Genomic DNA, 19,349 nt, shown 5'->3' with positions numbered 1-19,349 from the left:
ATCTTTGAAAAAACCTCCAGCATCTCTCAAGTTTTTTGGCACTAGTGTGTAAATTGTATATGAAACAAAGACTTTGGATTCTCTGTGGTGGACTAAAAGACTTTCTGACACAAGATTTTTTATTTTTTTTATTTTTTAATAGAAGGCCAATATTAGATCAATATAGTTTTTTTTTGCGTTTCAGGAAAAACCCTTTATGTCTTCAGTTTGATTGAGTATCAACTTCTGTCCTTTTGCTTAATGTGCTCATTTGCCGCATGGACTCCCCATCTCTGCTGGCCTGTGGCTGCTGGTGACACAGTGTCTTCTTACCGAGTCACAGTCGGCCGGCTTTGTGGCCCCGTCCCTGTCACCGCTGCGGCCTGCCGGTGCCGGGCTCCGTTCAGTTTTTGTTGTGGGGTGTTGAGTTTCTCTGGTTCTTCGGGGGTATCAGGGAAGGAGAAGTGTCCAAACAACATTCCTGAACTGTCACTGCTGATTGTTGCAGGTGCAGCTGAAGTTATCAATGTTCATCAACCTGAAGGCCATCAGCAGGACAGACGAGTCACAGTGAAGTACGCAAGCAACCAGAGCAGTTTACATAAAAACAGAATCAAGCCCTCAGACCAGGCCATTAAACTCATGCCATGAGATTTAAAAAAAAAAAAAAAATTCCAGGCAGCACAGGGTCACAGCTTTTCAGTGACTCATGGCAAATAGATAATAAACCAGTTTTAGATTTCACAAATGTAGAACAGTACCACCAATGAAGGAATTAACCTCACATGTCTCTATAGTTGGAAAGACATTAAGCAGTAATATACTTCCTAAAACTATCAGCAGGAATAATTATGATCATGACAATTAATTATCAGCCATTATTGTGTCAACCAAAAAAGGTTTCTGTGGGTAATTTACTGTTTATCTTACATCAGTGTTTTCGAATGACTCAAAATCAGTTATATTAAAATTGCAGTGAACAAAACAAAAGTCTTAATGTTCCCTACATATAGTGGGCTATGCAGTCACATGAGGATATACAGTATTTTCAAACAGCTTTATACTACAGGAGATTCTTATACTCTAATGTGCATACTATTTCATCAATTTCTCCTCACAGTAATTCAAGTTTGCCCACCGTCACAATAACAGTGTTAAATCACAGAATTTGAGATGTGGTCTGACCCTAGAAAAAAAAGGATCTTTTTTTGTTTGTCTTAAAAGACGTCTGAAACACAGGACAGTGATCAAGTGACCCAGTTTGCACAAAAAAAAACCCAAAAAACATAAAAACATTCCCTTTCCCAAAGCAGATAGACAACAACTCCTAATAAAATCCTTTAGAGGAGGAAATTTAGGAAACCTCAGGGAGAACCACAAACGGGAACCACGTCCCAGGTGTTACAGGTAGTAGGTCATCTATTCAGCTGACAGGATGACACACCCTAACAACAGATCAGAACTGGGTGCACTGTTTTGACAAAGCTGAAATGGGATGGTCCTTTTCAGTTAATAAAAGCTAGCATTGAAGCGATTCATGGTTGTCACAGGAAGCAAAACTGTGCCTTTCAGGAGGATCCAAGTATGACTTCAGATATCTCAATAGAGGAGAGTGTATCTATATTTTATATTTGACCTTTTCATTGTAAGCAATGATCTCTTTTTCACGACCGCCGTGACTCCCACAGATACACACCTTTAGCAGTCTGATCTGCTGGCCACCAAGCAGCTCCACTGGGATTGATGGCACCAAAGTATTAGGTGCCCCTTAAAAAATGAGATGTAATCAGCAGCATCTAAAACTAAACCCCTGTTGAATTATTGATTTAGAAAAAAAGTTAGGTTTTTTTTACTACTTTGAAATATTGAGTAGAGAAAACAGGACCGAAAAAGATTGTCATGTTCATGAGGAAAACAAATTATTTCATTAATCAAGCTATTCAGAAAACATCATCCATGTTTTGTTTTGTTTTTTAATGTGAAATAAAAACTAATGGTAGCCAGCTTGAATCTCATCTGTAACCATATACAATCCAGACTGTAAGCAATGATAAAAAAAAATGTTGTTATTCTGGCTTTGTACAGTATATTTAGATCAATATAGAGAACTGTGTCAGAGATGTAACACAGAGTTAAGGGCTATATGTGATTACATAAACCAGCTTGTTGATTTGTGTGTGACAGTGAAATCTGGCCTCAGTTGATTCTGAAGATCATTTACTGCATTTCAGTGAAAATAAATATGAGTCTTGTGCATAACGAAGTTTACATAAGTGACTGCCTTCAGTCGCAGAAAACACGCTAACAGAATGAACTAAAACACGATCAGGAAGTGTTGTTGGTGACCTGAGAGATTTATGTTTCTTCAGACACAGAAAAATCTAGGACAAACTGATTAATTGCAGGTGTCATCTATCGCAGTAGATATCATAAGCGAGCGAACCAGGAGAAATGAAATATTCTTTTGATGAAACCCTAAACAGCCAACCAACTTCCACCTCCAACCAGATACAACAGAAACAGGTCATCACTAAGACCAAGTTATCTCTTTATGTAAAATGAGCTTATTTCTCAACTGTTGGATTAGTTTCTTTGGTGGATATAAAATATTCAGTACTAACTTTCGAGTGTGATACAGTTAACTAATGTGTGTATGTTAATGGAATGATTGTTGAAAACAAAATATAAGCAGTTTGTAATTCAAGTGTTATTATCACAGCCTCATCTAACAAAGGTGACCTGGCATCTCAAGGCTCTGATAGGCCACCCAAACACCCCTGAGGGGAGGAGTTACAGCCTTTGGGCCCTTTGGTATTTTCTGAAACAATAAAGCACCTGTGGTTTTATCTCAGAGAGAGAGAGAGAGAGAGAGAGAGAGAGAGAGAGAGAGAGAGAGAGAGAGAGAGAGAGAGAGAGAGAGAGAGAGAGAGAGAGAGAGAGAGAAAAAGTCAAAAGTGAAGCCTGGGCTGCTTCCCTGAAGTCACTTTGAGAAACAGCATCCCACAACTTGCCTGCAGGCAGTGGCTCAGCAGAAAAACACAACACCAACAACATGGGAACAGAGCAGCTAAAGATGCTGAAACTTTTGCTTTTATTGACCGTCACAGAGGTAAGCGATGATTATTTTCTCACCATATATTAATCGAATCGAAAAATATTTCAACAAAAACACACTACAAAGAAAAAACTTGCAGTAGGTGGCATGTTTTCCTATCTTTGATGCTGTGTATATTATATATATATCCAGATTAAAAACAGTGTGTAGAGGATGGACTTTTGAAACATATGAACACAGGCTCTTTTGAGCGTCACAGCTTTCAACAAGTGCATGTGGCATGCCCAACCTTAGCTCAATAGACAAATTCATTCCGACCTGAAAGAAATACCTGCACTGACCAGTCCTGAAATCTGTGTTGAGTGAAGGTAATGTGCAGCCTGCTGCCTCTCGTGCTCTGAGAATATGATACAGGGCATAATTTGCCTCAGGATATAATGTCAAATACCAACAGCTTTGCTACCCTTGGAATGATATCCTTGTCTTGAAAATACTGTACTTCCTGTCATTTCTCAGAAAGATGTTTCCCCGTTTCATTCCCTAACCTGCCATGTTTTTGTCATTTTCAGATATGCGCTGCTCAAAATGGTAAATGATCCTCTTTTATATTTGCCTTAAGATACTTTATGCCAATCTCAAATAATGCACAGTGTCCTTTAAATGCACATCGCTTTGAAAAGTACTTTTAAGAGATTCAAATTCTAAAAAGAAAAAGAAAAGAAAAGGGCATCTTTAAATTCATTCCCGTATGCCTTTCCTCTTTATCTCTTTCAGACATCACGCTGTCAGTGTTTACAGTGACATCAAAGAGCATGACGGTGCAGTGGAGCGGCCACACCGGTGCCAGCTCCTACAAGATCACAGCGACCCCCAAGAAATCCCCAGAACTGCCGGTCTTCGCTCAGTTCAGTGGCAACACTGTGATGGGCTCGGTTAGCTCCCTGTCACCAAACACACTGTACACCATGCAGCTACAGGCCATGGACAATGCTCTCAATGTGCTCAGCAGTGCAGAGACTGAGGAGACAACAGGTTAGCAACAACTGACTCCTGATTCGGACTCAGATACTCCCTTGTACATAGAGGCACAAATGTGAACACGCTTCACACTTTATATCGGTAATTAATGCCACAATGCAAAACCTCTAAAAGTCCTGCATTAGAAGTGATCGGTCACAGAATGACCTGTTAATCTCGTCATATTTATATGAGCAGTATTGTGATGCTGCAGTTGATTGAGGTGGAACTCATTTTGATGATTTTATAAACTGTCAGGAAGGTGTATATGAAGCAATACATCATATTTATAACAGATCTTTGCTGTAAATCATAAATGAAAGGCAAACCATTCTGTGGTTAAAGCTTCCCTACTCTTGATGCTTTTCTCTAGTTTTTTTTAATACCATTACACATCACTAAACTGAATATAATGTTGTTCGGGACTGTTGGGCCGACATAACTAAACATTTGTAAAAAAATCTGTAGACATCTACTGTATGTAAAATTATTTGGGAAAATCTTCCCCATTTTGACAGACGTAATAATTAAATTGCTTAATTCAAAAATTGTAAGGAAATGATTGGTTGCTACACTGATGTGTAAGATCTTCTAATAATTTCAAATATGAATCCGTAAAGTGAAAAGTCACCGTAGCTTTCAAATAAATGTAGTGAAGAGAATTATAAAGTAAAAGAAGAAACATGCAAGTACAAATTCTGTTGAATTGTACTTTAAGTAAAGTAGTTCAATAATCAGTTAAATTCCATCCCTGCATTTAGACTATTATATATATAAGAAAAGTATTATAAAACTATTGTATTTCTTCCTATTTAAAAAGCTTTTATTTTATTTTGGCATCTATGTAACTGCCATCTGCTCTTCAGCTCCGGATGTGCCCAGCATTGAGCAGGTCTACTCCAAGGACAGCGACAGCATCACTGTGGAGTTCAAAGAGGTTTCCGGGGCGACCAGCTACATCCTGAGGGCAGAGTCGAAGACGGGGGATTTCTTCTCCGAGACCAGCGTGCCCCGCTCCCCGGGTACCACGGTGCAGCTCCAGCCCTACACAGACTACATTCTCAGCGTCATGTCCGTGAACTCGGGAGGGAGGAGCCAGCCCTCGTACCCCACTGAGGCCAGAACAGGTACGACGGAAAGTCTCCTGCTCTTCACACCAGGGCTCGAGCATTTCAGATCCTGACAGAGGAGGGAAAATAGGTCTCGCGGCAGCCATTTAGAACGTATGCGTGTTTGTCACCATCAAGATGAACCATATTCTGATTAAATAATGACCTTCTCCATCCACTTTCAACAGACAATACACATTAGAGGGAGTTTACTCAATATGGTAATCGGTGTATGAAGAGTGAAACGCAGCCTCTCTGTTGTTGCTGTTGAACAAAAGCTTCTCGTCTCACTAACGGTTTGTCATTTCGCTGCCCATTGTCACCGAGTCTCTGCTCTTTGCAGCCAGCGCAAAAACGGTGGAAACTGTATCCTTCCCACTGCGCTATACTATTTTCATGATATGAAAAGGGAAACCATGAGAACTGGGTTGTCTCCCTCCCTGAAGGAGACGTGGATGCAATTTGATCGCAGAAAAATTGTTTCCATTTCACACCTCACACAACAACAACAACAAAAAAGGCAAACAGAGAGTCGAAGTAATAAACCTTTGTGTTCATTCAATCCTTTCATTTTCAAACAGCCACTTATTTCCCTCTACCCGATCCTGTCTGTAGTTGTGATGGCGTGCAATCTGACGACGTCCTCCCCAACCAACAACACCATCCTTGTGACATGGCCCCCGGTGAGGCACGCCGTCCTCTACACGCTCTGCATCATCCGACAGGGCTCCAACACTCGCGTCAAACAGAACACCACCAGCACCACGTTGACCTTTGACAACCTTGAAGCAGGAAGTATACACGGTATCAAGTGCACGGCCTGGGACCCTGAGGGTCGCACCGGGGACGACAACACCGTCTACCAGATCACACGTAAGCAAGAATAATGACAAGAATTAGGTTGGCAAACATAAACGAACCGTACCAATAAATCCAATAAAAAATACCTTTGTTTCATTTCCAGGTCCTCCAACCCCGGATATGACCCACGTCCTGATGAGTCGGGGTCACTCTCTTGGGATCATTGTGTACTGGGGGTCAGTGCGTAGTGCAAATAAATACATGGCCTGGAACACTGAGGGCAGCACCTGTTCTTCAGCAAATAGTAACTGTGACATCACACCTGCGGAGTGTGGACAGGACCTCTCTGTCTCTGTCATAGCCTATAACGACGCCGGACCCAGCAGCCCCTCGCAACCGTTCAACTACATCACATGTGGGTACATCACACACGACCACAGCCACGTGCAACGTACTTGTATACATTTGTCCAATTAAAATCATTTATGTTGAAAAGAATAGCTCTAATTTGGGGAAAATATGCTCCCTTGCTTTCTTGCAAAGAGTTAGAGAAGAATATACATATCAGTCATAGATCTGGAGCTTAAATATGAAGCTATAACCAGCAGCTAGGTAGCTTAGCTTGGCCACAACAGTATAAAATAATGGAAACAGGGGGTAACGGCTATCCTGGCTTTGCCCATCCAACAAAATGTCTTCAACCCAGTATCACGGCAAAGCGTCAAACAGACACGCTCGTCCACTACAGCACAACGTGAGATAGGCCCGCTTTGTGAGCGTGAAACTTACACGCACGTAAATGGAGAACAAGTAGAAAGGACATTGTTGTGCCATATTAGTAGGCTGGAGGGTTGGCTCGGTGACATTAGTCACCAACTGCCATGCGGGACGAAGAGGTTCATATCCAAGAGGTGACAGCACCGTTGTTGAGTTGTTTTTTGTTTCCCCAACCATGTGGTCTTTTCCAAACTAACTACGTCTTTTGGCGAAAAGTTTCATTTTCCTGTAAGTCACATGGCTCAAAGCACACAGTAGTTTTTTATTTTCATCGACATATTTTTCACAGCAGGACAACTTGTAACTGTCACGCCTGGACAGAGCCAAGCGTAGCTATCTCACAATTTGCTGTAGTGGACAGGCATGTCTACTTCACGCTTTGCCGTGATAATGGATTGAAATATGACTGCAAGCACCTCAAAAATTGACAGATTAAAATCTAGACAAAAACATGTTGTTTTTACACTTTGGTTTTTAGTACACATTAAACTAATGACATTTTGAATCCACTTCAGTAAGATTCAAAGGTGTTGGTAGGCGTTACAGTTCCAAGGATCGTTTTGTTTTCCAGTCCGGTTAGCTTTTTTTTTTATTTTTATTTTTTTAAACCAGCTGCTGTTTGTAAATGAACATTTATCTTCTCAACTAATTAAGCATGAACTGTCTTCTTTCTCGGACAGACCCATGTCCCCCAGAGAACTGGGTGGAGGAGCCCACGGCCGGTAACTGCTCAGTGGTGTGGGATGAGGTGTCACTGGTGGAGCACTACATGGCTTTCATCAAGAGGGATGACGGAACCGAGAAGTCGTGCAACACCACCGAGACCACCTGCCCGTTTTTCTGCATGTGTGGCTACACCTACCTCATCAGCGTGTTCCCCTACAACAAAGCTGGCTCCAGCCTCTACGCACATGTCCGCAACTACACCACCAGTAGGACCATCGCACAGAAGCAACCACATATACAGCAACACCGTCACCGATACAGGCTTACTCCCAAGTCATATATCTGTGTAATATCTTAAATCTGAAAATCCACCGGTTGCCGTTAAACAACTCTTTGAACACAAGAAACACTCAAATACACATGATCCTTTTTCGTAACCTGTTTGTTTTGGGTATTTTCCTGGGTTTGGTTTTCTGAAATATTAGTCGAAAACCGAAACCCTTTTTGTCTGCCAACTCCTCAAGCTTTGATATCTGAGCTTCCTTGAAATCTCCCACATGGCAATGTTTTAAAAATACATCTTTTCAAGGCAGATCATTTGAGATTTCATGATGGTAAAGGCACAGGTGTAATTCCTATTGTATTCAATCACTGCCAAGTCTTTTATAGGGAATATGGAGCTGAGCCATCGAGTCTGTAGTTACACCTTTACCTTTTCTGATCAGTGAAAATGATTGATATAAAAATAGCAGCTACTCACAACTTTACCCAACTCAAAGAAAAGATATATTTAAGGAGAAAAGCAGTGTATTGGTTTCAAGTACTGTTTTCACATAAAATAAAAACAATGGTTGCCTGGAGGGTGTTAATTCAAAAACATATGAAACCACATTTGTGTTAATTATCTCTCATTTATTTTTATTTTTTTTATTTCTCCTCCCCGCCCTTTCTTTGCCCAGTTCCTTGCTGTCCACAGGATGTCAAGATTAAGCTGGTTTCCACGGAGACCCTGGAAATCAAGTGGGCACCGGTAAAAGGGGCAGAGCTGTACGAGACAACGGCAGCACAGACTAATGACATCATCCACTGTAACGACACGTCGCCAGTGTGTGCACTATCAGACCTGAGTTGCAACACGGTTTATTCTGTGACGGTGACACCTTGCAGCGAGTTACGAGGATGCAACCACACTTGCACACCGCACGCACACGAGACAGGTATTGATGGGGATACAGTAAGTTAGAAGAGGGGCATCTTATAGCATTAATACTCACTTATCCTCTTAGACACATAAGGGAGGGAAGGCAGAGATTTCTTTTAGATAGGCTCATAAAAGTATTCAACAAGGTAAGACACAACATTGTACGGCTACAGTATTTTGCCACTTTTGGAAAATAGACATTTTCACTTTCTTGTACTGGCAGGCTGATGTTGCCTTTGAGCAGAGCCAGGCTAGCTGTTTCCCTCCGTTTCTAGTCTTTATGCTAAGCTAAGCTAACCTGCTACTGGTGGTAAATTGATATTTACCATTGAGATGTGAGAGACGGGTATCAATTTCTCCTCAAGAAAGTGAATCAGTGTATTTTCTAAAATGTGAAACTATTCATTTAAAATAATTTCTCACTGCTTTCGGTGTTTATTTTTTAAACGAAAGTCTATTTATTTCCTGTCTGTCCCGCTGCAGCTCCCTGCGCTCCAGAGATCCTGAACATGACGCAGACCAACAACTCAACATACAGAGTCCACATTACCAATCCCAACACCCCCAACACAAATTATACCATCACTGTCACCGGACGCTACGACAAACACATTTGCAAGACGAAAAACCAATCCTGTGAGCTCACACAGCTGTTCTGCGGTTCAATGTACGAAGTCACGGCATTGGCCACCACAGCTGTGGGGAATGGTTTACCTGGATTCAGTAAACCTTTGGAAACGGGTACGGCAGTGTGATTGCTCATCACTACTTTTAAATGTTAAGTTTACAGAAGAAAAATCCACAGGGCACAAAATTCAAGAGATGAACTAAGGTCACATTCCGCTGAAGCTTTTTATATGTGGGGGACCACATCGTTTTAATCGGGTTTTTTTACAATCCCGGTTATTATTTAAAACATATTTTTCTTCCAACACAGTTGCGATTAAATGACATGATTTGCCACCAGCTTGTATGAAAAATACTGCTTTGACTTTCCAATGTCAGATTGATTTGAGTGGCCGAGGCTCCTCATGAATTATTTTAGGTGACATTTTAAATGAATGGAAGAGTAATTACCACAATTTCAAACTCCACCATATCAACATGTTCTGATCCAACACAGACGTGCTCCAGTACTGATTATTGTTCTGCATTCCCAAGGTCCGTGCTGCCCCATGTATGTCAACGTGACCCAGGTCACCCAGGCGATGACCAATGTGACGTGGTCGCCTGGCCGTGGAGCTCGCTCCTACATAACCACCTTGACATCCTCACGTGGACACGCTAAATGCCACACTCTGGACACCCACTGCCTGATGGGATGCATCACCTGTGGCACCAACTACAGCGTCAACCTGGAAGCCATCAGCAGCACAGGACACATGTCAGAGTGCAAATATCATGGATTCTCATCCAGTGAGCGCAAATACATACATGCGCATTTGCTATGAATGTCCAATTGCGGTAAAAAGTATGCACATCCAACATGAAGTCCAGACTAGGGGCTGGACCGAGCGGTAGATATCCAGGAAAACAATCTACCATAACAATTTACCAACGCCATCAAAACAGAACAGATTACATTATTAAAGTAAAAAAATAAAATAAAAAAAAAAAAAATCAATGAAAAAGAAAAAGTCATTAATGAGAAATATATTTTCCACATGTAACATTTTACACCCACTCATCCCTTTGTTATAGGTGCCTGCTGTCCCACAGGCGTCAAGCTCTATCGCAGGACCAACAACTCCCTCAGGGTGTACTGGCGTTCTTTGGGCCCTCAGGTCCATAACCACACGGTAGAGCTGTACGGGACAGGGGCCAACTACACCTGCATCGCAGCTGCCGGCAGCATGTACTGCGATATCACGGAGAAAACATGTGGCGATGTCTACACGGTGGTGGCAGCACCGGTGGGACAGTATGGGGTCAAAGTAACCTTCTGCCAGCCCAGGACATACTCAGGTGGGAAAATAGATGAAGTGCTTAAACTTTGAAATTATTACTGCAAATTTAAATACAACAGTCTGTCGTAACAGCTGCATACGTATGTTTATTTTCATTATATTCTCAGTTCCCTGCCCAGGAAGTAACGCTGGCATGGGTAAGTTTCATCTAACTGTAAACTTCTCGTTTTGTTTTGCAGTAATTGAAGACATTTCGACAAATACAGATAATTACTTTGTTGCAAAGAGTTTGTTTAGAAACTTTGTACCATTTTTATCTCCGTGCATTAAAAATGAAGCTACAGCCAGACATACATTAGCTTAGTTTAGCATAAAGACTAGAAACGGAGGGAAACAGCAGCCTGGTTGTGTCCACAAGTAACAGAGTCCACCTACGAACACCTTCAAAGCCCAACTCCACACAAAAACATAAGTGTACAAACATCCCCAGATTGTGTAGCGAGTTATGTGCAAGACTTGTCATCACTGTAAGGTTTCCAAGTTGGGAAAATAAACCTCCATAATACCCAGATTTTGCTACCTCTAGACAAAGCCAGGATATTGTTTTCCCCTGGTTTTGAGTCTTTATTCCGAGTTCATTTAATCAGCTTCTGGCTGAAGCTTCATATTCTTCAAAAAGAGATGAGACTGGTATTAATGTTCCCATCTCGCAAGAAAGCCAACAAACTTATTTCCCAAAGTGTCTCATATCTGTAATTCATTTATGAGCCGCTGGAAATCTGCTTCTGCACTGACACGTCGTCTCTCTCTTTCTTAAGTGATCTCACGTGGAAGACGAAGTGTGAAATAAATCTGGTAAGTTCACCGTTTTTCAACCCCATTCGGGTCACGTGCCATCTGAACGCGAGCTCCCACAGCAACCACGTCACGCAACAGCCCGAGACGAACAGCGTTTTCTTTGACGTGAAGATACCGATCGCTAACATAGGTGAAAGAAAAAAAAAACATGATGAAACTTGGATGGTATCTCGCGACAGCATCATCACAAGCAGCCATAAACTGACGCTGGCTGTAGCACACGGGTGGAACAACAGGAGTGAATGTTTGAGTGAACGAGCAGCACAGGTGAGGCTGAATGTGACACAGACATCTTACTGTGTCTGTGATGGGTGGTTGTGAAACGATATTCAATAGCCTCTGACTCAGTACACTCAGCGCTCTTCTGATTTGTAGCATTTAAAGGTTCACCAAGGATAGGACTTTGTTTTTGTTTGCACAAAACAGACATTTCTTGAGTTTGACGTACAGGTTTTTCATGAGTTTTTTTTTTTTTTTTTTTTTTCCCACCAGCATGAATATTTCTGTTGTGTTTTGTTTTTTTTGCCCTACAGTGAACACCCCACCACCACCACCACCACATCAACAAGGACAGAGGACTGCGTTTACACCTATATACCCAGACGAAATAGCACTCTTGTTTTAGGACTATCTCAGTTGAGTCTGATAAACTGTTTGCAAGAGAAAATCTCTCAAATAAATATGAAAAATAAATATTAAATTTTTAAAGCAATTCAACAGTAAGGAGAGGGCTTTCGAGGGAAAGAAGAAAAAACAAGTTACTCTGGGCATTTATTCAGTGTATTTGATAAATGTTTTGAATTTGTCTACTTTTTATGGAAGGAATGCTTGTTTGTTTTACTTTCTCTCGTTTACTCACGTTTAACCGCTACAGTGGCCCTTTCAGTGAGACTTGAAGTAACCTTAGCATGTAATGATATCTAGTAAAAAAGGGGAAAGACGCAGAACTTGAAACTTGAAAAGTATTCTGATCATTCAAAGGCAAAATCATTTTAAAATAATATCTTAGGACTTCTCCAAGTAGAAGACCTCCACACGGCCGCAGTGGGACACGTCTCCTGGTTGTAAAGCCACCGGTGTGCCACCGTAACGAGGGTCACAGTGAAAGTGGGGCAGCAGGTATCCATCACGTCTGCCTGGAGTCATGTCTGGCAAGTCCTGTGGATGATACATCATTTGGATTCGTTTGCTTCCACTTGACAGATGAGAACAATAAAGCACAATGTTTTAGCATTACAACACTGTGTTGTCAGTTATCTTGTGTGGTTTCTCTTTATGGAGGGGAGCCATCTTGTTCTGGTGTGTGGGGATTTGTCACGACCCGGCTCAGAGGAAGGACAAAATGTGGAGACCAGGCGTGATCACGCATGAAATTCATTTATTCAAGAAAACTTAAGTAAGTGTGAAGTCAGTTCATCAGTAATGCGTGTAGTGTGGGGGGATGTATGAGGATGTGCAGGTGTGAGAAATAAAATGAAACCTAACCAAGTCAAACCAAACCAGAGACCCAGAGGAGGAGAGAGAGAGAGACTGACTGCTGTGGCACCCGTTGTAACACGTTTTCTTCTGTTGGTGTGTGTGTGTGTGTGTGTGTATATATATATATAAAATCACACCAGCCCAGGTGTTAGCCCTCATCAGCCACTCCCAACATCAGGTTATTGGTCATGTCAGCCATCACTCTGCATGAGCCACTCCCAAGATCAGCCATTTGGTCATGAGGCTTAAGGGCCGTCACAGCTTGAATACATGAGATATATTCAGTCCTCCAAAATAAACCAGAAACAAAATGACCAGAGAAACTTTCTCATGGAGGGCAGATGAGGTGACTTTCACTGACCTTAAAACCTGTATGACTGACCTCAGGCTCTCCGTCTTAGCTTACTGCACATGTCCAACACATTTTGGTTGAAATTTCTGCAATGCTTGTCAAACAGCAGTTCTTTAAACACAAAAATGGATGATAAAGATGGACCAGCTAGACCACTTCAACACTACTGAAGAAGCTCTCCTTTTTGGAACTAATTTGTTCAGCCGTGCTTGTTACTGCTCTGCATAAGTTACACGTGACATAGATCATACCGTTAGACAGCATAACAGTAAGACATCACTGCGTCAACAACTCAGAATATTGCTATTATCACAATATGATGTTTTTTTTTTTTTTTTTTTAAATCAAATATACAGTGAACCCTCGTTTATCGCGGGGGTTACGTTCCAAATCAAATATAGTAACCTTTTTTTTTTTTACAATTATTATACAATGAAATACTCCATAATACATTGAAACCAAAGAACAAAACCTTTTTACAGGCCCAAGCATATTGCTGAGATCGGCACCGCCCCACTGCGACCCGAGTCATTGGATTAGAACGGGAGAAAATGAAAAATGATTATGAAAACAAATACAAAGTACAGTAGGACAAATAGTGACTCGTGTATTTCACTGCTCTTCTGACTGAGCCGCTGCATCCTGACTCCGCTCTGCAGCGGTTCTTTCTTCTAAAGCCGGCGGTGCAGGTGTGGTTTTTCAAGAGAAGAACGTAGTTATCGGTAGTTGTTGTCGCTCTTTTTTCTTCTGGGCAAAAAGATTCTTATAAACCGACATGCCACCATCGATTATTTTTAATTTGGCAAGCTGTTTTACGTACGTGTACATATTAAACCGCAACGTTATTGACAAACAGGTAGAGAAGAAGCGGAGAGACTGTTTAGCCAATCAGAATGCAGAACACAATGCACGATGCAAATCCGTGAAGCAGCGAGACCGTGAAAGGTGAACCGCGTTATAGCGAGGGTTCACTGTAAATGATATCGACATTACCACAAAGGATACAATATGGCATGTCCATAATTGTGGTAGACAAGTGGTATGAGCATGTGATCTATGACCAGCTTCCCATCAACACTGTTTAAACCTTTGCTCCTCTGCTTCAATCAAAGTGCATCCTTAAATGAAAAGTTCAGCATCCTTGGGGGATGCATTTTACATTTACAGTATACAGTATACTTTACAGACGAGAAAGTGGTACTGCTGATCTCATCTAATCCACTGAAGAAAAAAAAAGCCAGTAAGGATATTTACATTTCCAAAAAAGTTATTTTTCCAGGTTGGATTATCTTCTCTACAGCATAAAGTGCAACATGCCTATATTTCTCCTTCTCCACATGTTCTTGTGTGTAGACATGCCAGCATCCTGTGTTGATTCTGATCAAATCTATCTCCCACCAAACGAAGCCCCGGGGTTCCCAAGGGTGTTCTTTCAAAAGAAATTACTCGTCTGAATTCATAAAACGTGGATGCATTCAAGAACGTTTGGCTCCATGAATGCGGCTAACACAAGTTACTTGACACTCAGCCGGATGCATTTCAGCAGATGTGATTTGAACGTTCATAATGGGAGCGATAGCACTAAAGGCAAACCCAAGCAGCCGGGTAGAGCTCAGAGAGGAGGCAGAGTTGTGACCTTTTGTCACCAGCTCTCTTTGTTAAACACTGCAACACACAACATGCTATCGCGTTCATTTATGTAACATCAGCAGCAGAATATACTGAATTTATAAATGGGATACTGTACATATCATGAACAGGAAAACCCTGCAGCTCCGCATTTCATCTTGTAACAAAACTATGAGCTCATTATAATGTGAAGCTTCTGTATCCCAAGTCCCAAAAACTATCTTTGTATTTTCAATTTCTTCTTTATAAGGCATTCAAAATCTATTGATACAACCTGAATGAAAGAGTCCAGATTCAAAAGCACCCAATGGTTTTAAAACGTTTATTTTTTGTTTATTTTACACGACCCAATGTGGTTGCAGCTCTGCCGTTTTTCATAACAGTTTTAGATGACTATTGTATTCAGGAAGTGGGGTCTTCACAGGAAATTTTACCGATGATACAGTAAGTGACTTGTTTTTGACACGATATGAAACATGAACCATAACTTTTTGCCAGGGTATCCCCCTCAGTTTTAGTATCTTTTCGTCAGGCCCAGGGACCAATCACAGGACCTCTGTGATTCTGTATCTATGTTCTGTAAAATAACTGGTATGACAAGACCCAAATTCACTGCGTGAATACATGGGTCTGGACATGCGCCACTGGGGGGCTGTTTCCAGTTGATGCATCTTACCAATTTTGAAATTATTTGGGCAGCTTTTAACCAATCAGCATATAATGTATGTTGTGCGCCGAAACTCACCAAGCTGTAAACAACAGAGGCCCTCACCCAACGCGAGCTGAAAGCAACGCCACGCCAGTGACGGACCGTGGAAGACCTCGCAGACTCTGGCTTCACTTTCTTGATATTGTGTTAGCTAGCGCAGGATTTTTGTATTGAATGCAGACTTAAATATATGATATACAAATAGGTGGGTGCATTGAAGATAAGGATTGAAGGTTGAAATAAAGTTGATCAAACTAGTTTATTTCTTCATTCAAATATCTTTGAATTTTGTCTGCCATAAAGAGGTTTGTTTTGGGTTCCTTTATGCGGTTGTTATTTGCATACATCTTCTCATTTCCTCCATGTTTTATATATATGTTTTACATACAGTAGTTGTGTTAAAACGTATTGTATTCTCCCCTTTAACAGAAATAACTTCTTGTCCACAAGTGTTTAACACTGGCCTGCTGAAATCTCTTCATCATGCAAAATTCCTTCAGTTTGATCCACAGCTGATTTTGCTCGACGCCAAAAAAAACCCTGAAAAGGGCGGTTTAATTGCAATAACACCTAAAGAGAGGGCATTTCCAGTAAAATGACATAATTCCAAGAAGAACGTATCAGAGTTTCTTCGGTCAATTCAACTTTCAGTCACTCAGTATGTCAAACAAAGGAGACCAGATTACTTTACAGCTGCAAATCCTGTTTCAATAGGAAGGCAGCGTTAAAGAAATATGGATATGGAGACAGCTCGTGTTTTCACTCCATTTATGTGGAACATAAATTAGATATTCGGGGAATATTGAGGAAGTTTACCTCACAGGATACATACTTTGTTACCTTCTCATGATGACAGGGAGCCCATAGGCATCTACCTGCCCTCATTTAGGAACCTCCTGATTGGTTCCCGTGAAGGTGATCTACAGCATTCAGCCTGTAAAGATTTCAGATAATCTGCCGAGTGCTGTACACACGTACAGATGGAACTTACTGAAACCCCGACAACGGATAAGATGTGGACATTTTATTTGTCAGCCGCCCTATTGTCTGTCATACAGGTATTTATGCATTTGAATTCAGTTTATTTAATTTTTCAAATTTATCACGTAATTAATTTGTTATACTTTAGTTAATTCATTTACTTTTCTGTTTTTAGATACAACATGTTGTGGCTACAGGTGAGAGTGTTTTTTTTAAATTTATTTTGCCATCACTGATAAGGCCAGATGTATATAGTAGGTGTTAATATTGATATAAATGTTTGGATTTTACAGGGAGGGGGGGGTTGTGTTTTGTGTAACTGTGGCTTCGATTCCGAAATGCAGATATGGACTCCTCTGTGAAATTATTTAACCAAACCAATTAAATCAAATAAAGAAAAAAGAAGATATAGAAATAACTATCAAACAAGACGACTATTTTTTTTAATTTGAGCTAACTAAAATCCATTTTATGATGATTTTAATCCAAACAACAATAATTTTACTCAAACTATTCCATGACATTCCCAGAATTGAGGCATATATTTGTGTGGTCTTTTTCTTCTGGTGGCTCAGTGGCATTCAGTCGAACGTTTACACATCTTTTGATACTTTAGGACATTTACTGTACTGTATGTGATCATCTGTGGTATTACTTTCATCATCTATTTATAGAATTTTTAAATCTTCACAGTGTTTAAAAGCGTATTTCTCTTTTTTACTGTACAGAAACGTATCAAATGACTTTTTTTTTTTAATTTATTTTTTTAGGATGTAATCTTGAGTCCGTAACATCTCCTTCCGCATCAACGCTGAACGTGGCATGGAGCAGCTATGCTGGAGCTTCGGTTTATTTACTGGACATGAGAGTTGTGAACTCCACAAGAATCGCCCCAGTGGTGGTGATGCAGGCAGCACCCAGCACGCAGAGGCTGATACAGGGGTTACAACCCGGACGGGTCTACCAAGTCACGCTGAAAGTCTTGCGCTTTTTGAATGTCTTGTGCACAGATACTGTGACAACCATGACGGGTAAGGGAGGACGCTATTTTAATGAGCAACCGGTCAAAATAAATCAGAGGAATTCCTTTGTTGAATAATGTTGCCGGATAATGTTTGGATGCCTTCTCTTGTCTGTCCCACAGTGCCTGCCACATCTCAGATTACATTTTCCAAAGCTATTTCAAGTACATCTATAAAGTTTGAGTGGTCCAGCGTGATCGGAGCGGACAGCTTTATCTTGTTTGTGGAGGAGTTGTCCTCTCCCGTCAAGAGATACAACCACACCTTCACAACCCTGGTTGGACAAATGGACGGCCTGACGCCCGCTACAATTTACCACTGCTACGTTTACTCCGCCAACAGTGCTGGAAGAGGCGCCAAAAGTAACACGAGGACAATCATGACGTGTAAGTGTATACAAGATGCTGATGTTAAAAACATTTTTCAGAGGTTATTTTTTTACGCAGCAGATGATTAATACCTGTATTTTCTGTTGGAAGTGGTGCAGCCACCAACCGGTGTGACTCTACAATCAACGGGAAAGAGCACAGCTAGAGTTACCTGGAACTCTGTGAATAAAGTCCTGCTTTATCAGGTGACTGTGAGCGACAATGACAACCCCAGCAACACCGTGGTCATCAGAAACACCTTAGCCACATCCATGAACATCAATAATCTGGAGCCCTGCTCCTCCTACACGGTGGCAGTATCATCAGTCAGCATCTTCTTGTTACCCGGAGAAGCCTCTAAAGTAACACACACGACCTCCAGTGAGTATCTGAGCGACAGAATCATTCGACAGATTCATTTTAACGATATTTTTGGTTTTAGTCGCCTTTACGTCTTGTTGTTTGGGGCCCCGCAGTATAATAATCAATAATAAGTCAATCAATTGAAAGTAACATTCAGCGAAGGTGAAAAAACATGGAAATGAACCTGAAACATCATCAGGTCAGGTTCGGCCCAAGCGGCAACCAACAGCGACGTCACCAATTGGTTAGTGAACTGCTGTTATGAGGCCTCAAGTTCGGGTTCGGCCATCTTGCTGGTTCGGAGCACTTTGGAGCCATAAGTGACACAATAAAACACTAAAACACACTTCTAATTAATGATGGGATTATTTTTAGTTGGATCGCCCAAAAATTATAACAAAGAGGGACTTTAGCAAAACAACATCAAAAGAACTTGAGGAAAAAATGTAATGACTTTGTATTTCATGAAAGAAGTTGAATGGACGTTTTTTTTTTTTTTTTCAGACCCGGAAGTTACGTCCACTTTTATATACGGTCAGGGGTTAGGACTCTTGTTTTGCCCAAAAGTCAGTTACAGATAAAGAAACGTACCGTACATTTCCTACATGGTGCTGTTAGGGGTCAATCTAATGGTAGAGATGTCAAACCTGTTATATCCAAACTGTTATTAATTCCAACAGAAATTGAAAAGACCTTACGCAGGATTTGGATGCAGGATAGAGGACACAAAATATTTTTATGTGTACCAATGTTTTACAGCTCTAGCAGAAACATACTAATAATTCAAAATTGTGTTTATAAGCTCACAAAATAAACATTTAAATAAACTGATGTTCTGACCCTTTAATGAGGTCTTGGGGTTAAGCAGGACAAATATTCTGAATATCTGTATCACCTGTTGACATTTTTCGAACTTTTCCTTGCAGCTATTAACCCGGTGACGACGGTCTCTGTGGACTACAGCTGCTCCAGTGGCATGGTGACAGTAACTTGGGATTTGGAGTTTGGGGCCAATATGTACAGGGCCAAAGCTGTTGATGGTACCGGTGCGTCCCTAAACTGTACATCGGCCTCCA

General features: G+C 41.1%; 1 protein-coding gene across 1 annotated transcript; it reads left to right on the top strand.

Annotated features, from left to right (window-relative positions):
- Positions 1–3,031: 3,031 nt before the first annotated feature.
- Positions 3,032–12,583, top strand: LOC138625386 (fibronectin type III domain-containing protein 7-like). Its single transcript, XM_069706273.1, has 14 exons — positions 3,032–3,088; positions 3,604–3,622; positions 3,809–4,066; positions 4,918–5,178; positions 5,776–6,033; positions 6,125–6,376; positions 7,419–7,670; positions 8,364–8,621; positions 9,089–9,346; positions 9,767–10,021; positions 10,307–10,570; positions 10,680–10,709; positions 11,331–11,367; positions 11,904–12,583. Exons 1-13 carry the CDS (start codon positions 3,032–3,034, stop codon positions 11,360–11,362), a joined length of 2,454 nt encoding a protein of 817 aa, XP_069562374.1. The 3' UTR covers positions 11,363–11,367; positions 11,904–12,583.
- The last annotated feature ends 6,766 nt before the right edge of the window (positions 12,584–19,349 follow it).

Source organism: Brachyistius frenatus, unplaced genomic scaffold (assembly GCF_029030835.1).
Source record: "Brachyistius frenatus isolate BFR_SWC_R1_liver_20210118 unplaced genomic scaffold, ASM2903083v1 Contig_61, whole genome shotgun sequence".
NCBI lineage: Eukaryota > Metazoa > Chordata > Actinopteri > Embiotocidae > Brachyistius > Brachyistius frenatus.
The sequence above is the reverse complement of the archived record's forward strand: the minus strand, read 5'-3'. Positions and strand labels throughout refer to the sequence as shown.

What these genes read in the sequence shown, in the direction of transcription:
- LOC138625386 (XM_069706273.1), top strand. Translation starts at nt 3,032, where the DNA reads ATGGGAACAGAGCAGCTAAAGATGCTGAAACTTTTGCTTTTATTGACC. An exon ending in CACCGTCTACCAGATCACAC is followed by an intron (nt 6,034 to 6,124) that starts GTAAGCAAGAAT and finishes TTTCATTTCCAG; the next exon opens with GTCCTCCAACCCCGGATATG. An exon ending in AGGAAGTAACGCTGGCATGG is followed by an intron (nt 10,710 to 11,330) that starts GTAAGTTTCATC and finishes CTCTTTCTTAAG; the next exon opens with TGATCTCACGTGGAAGACGA.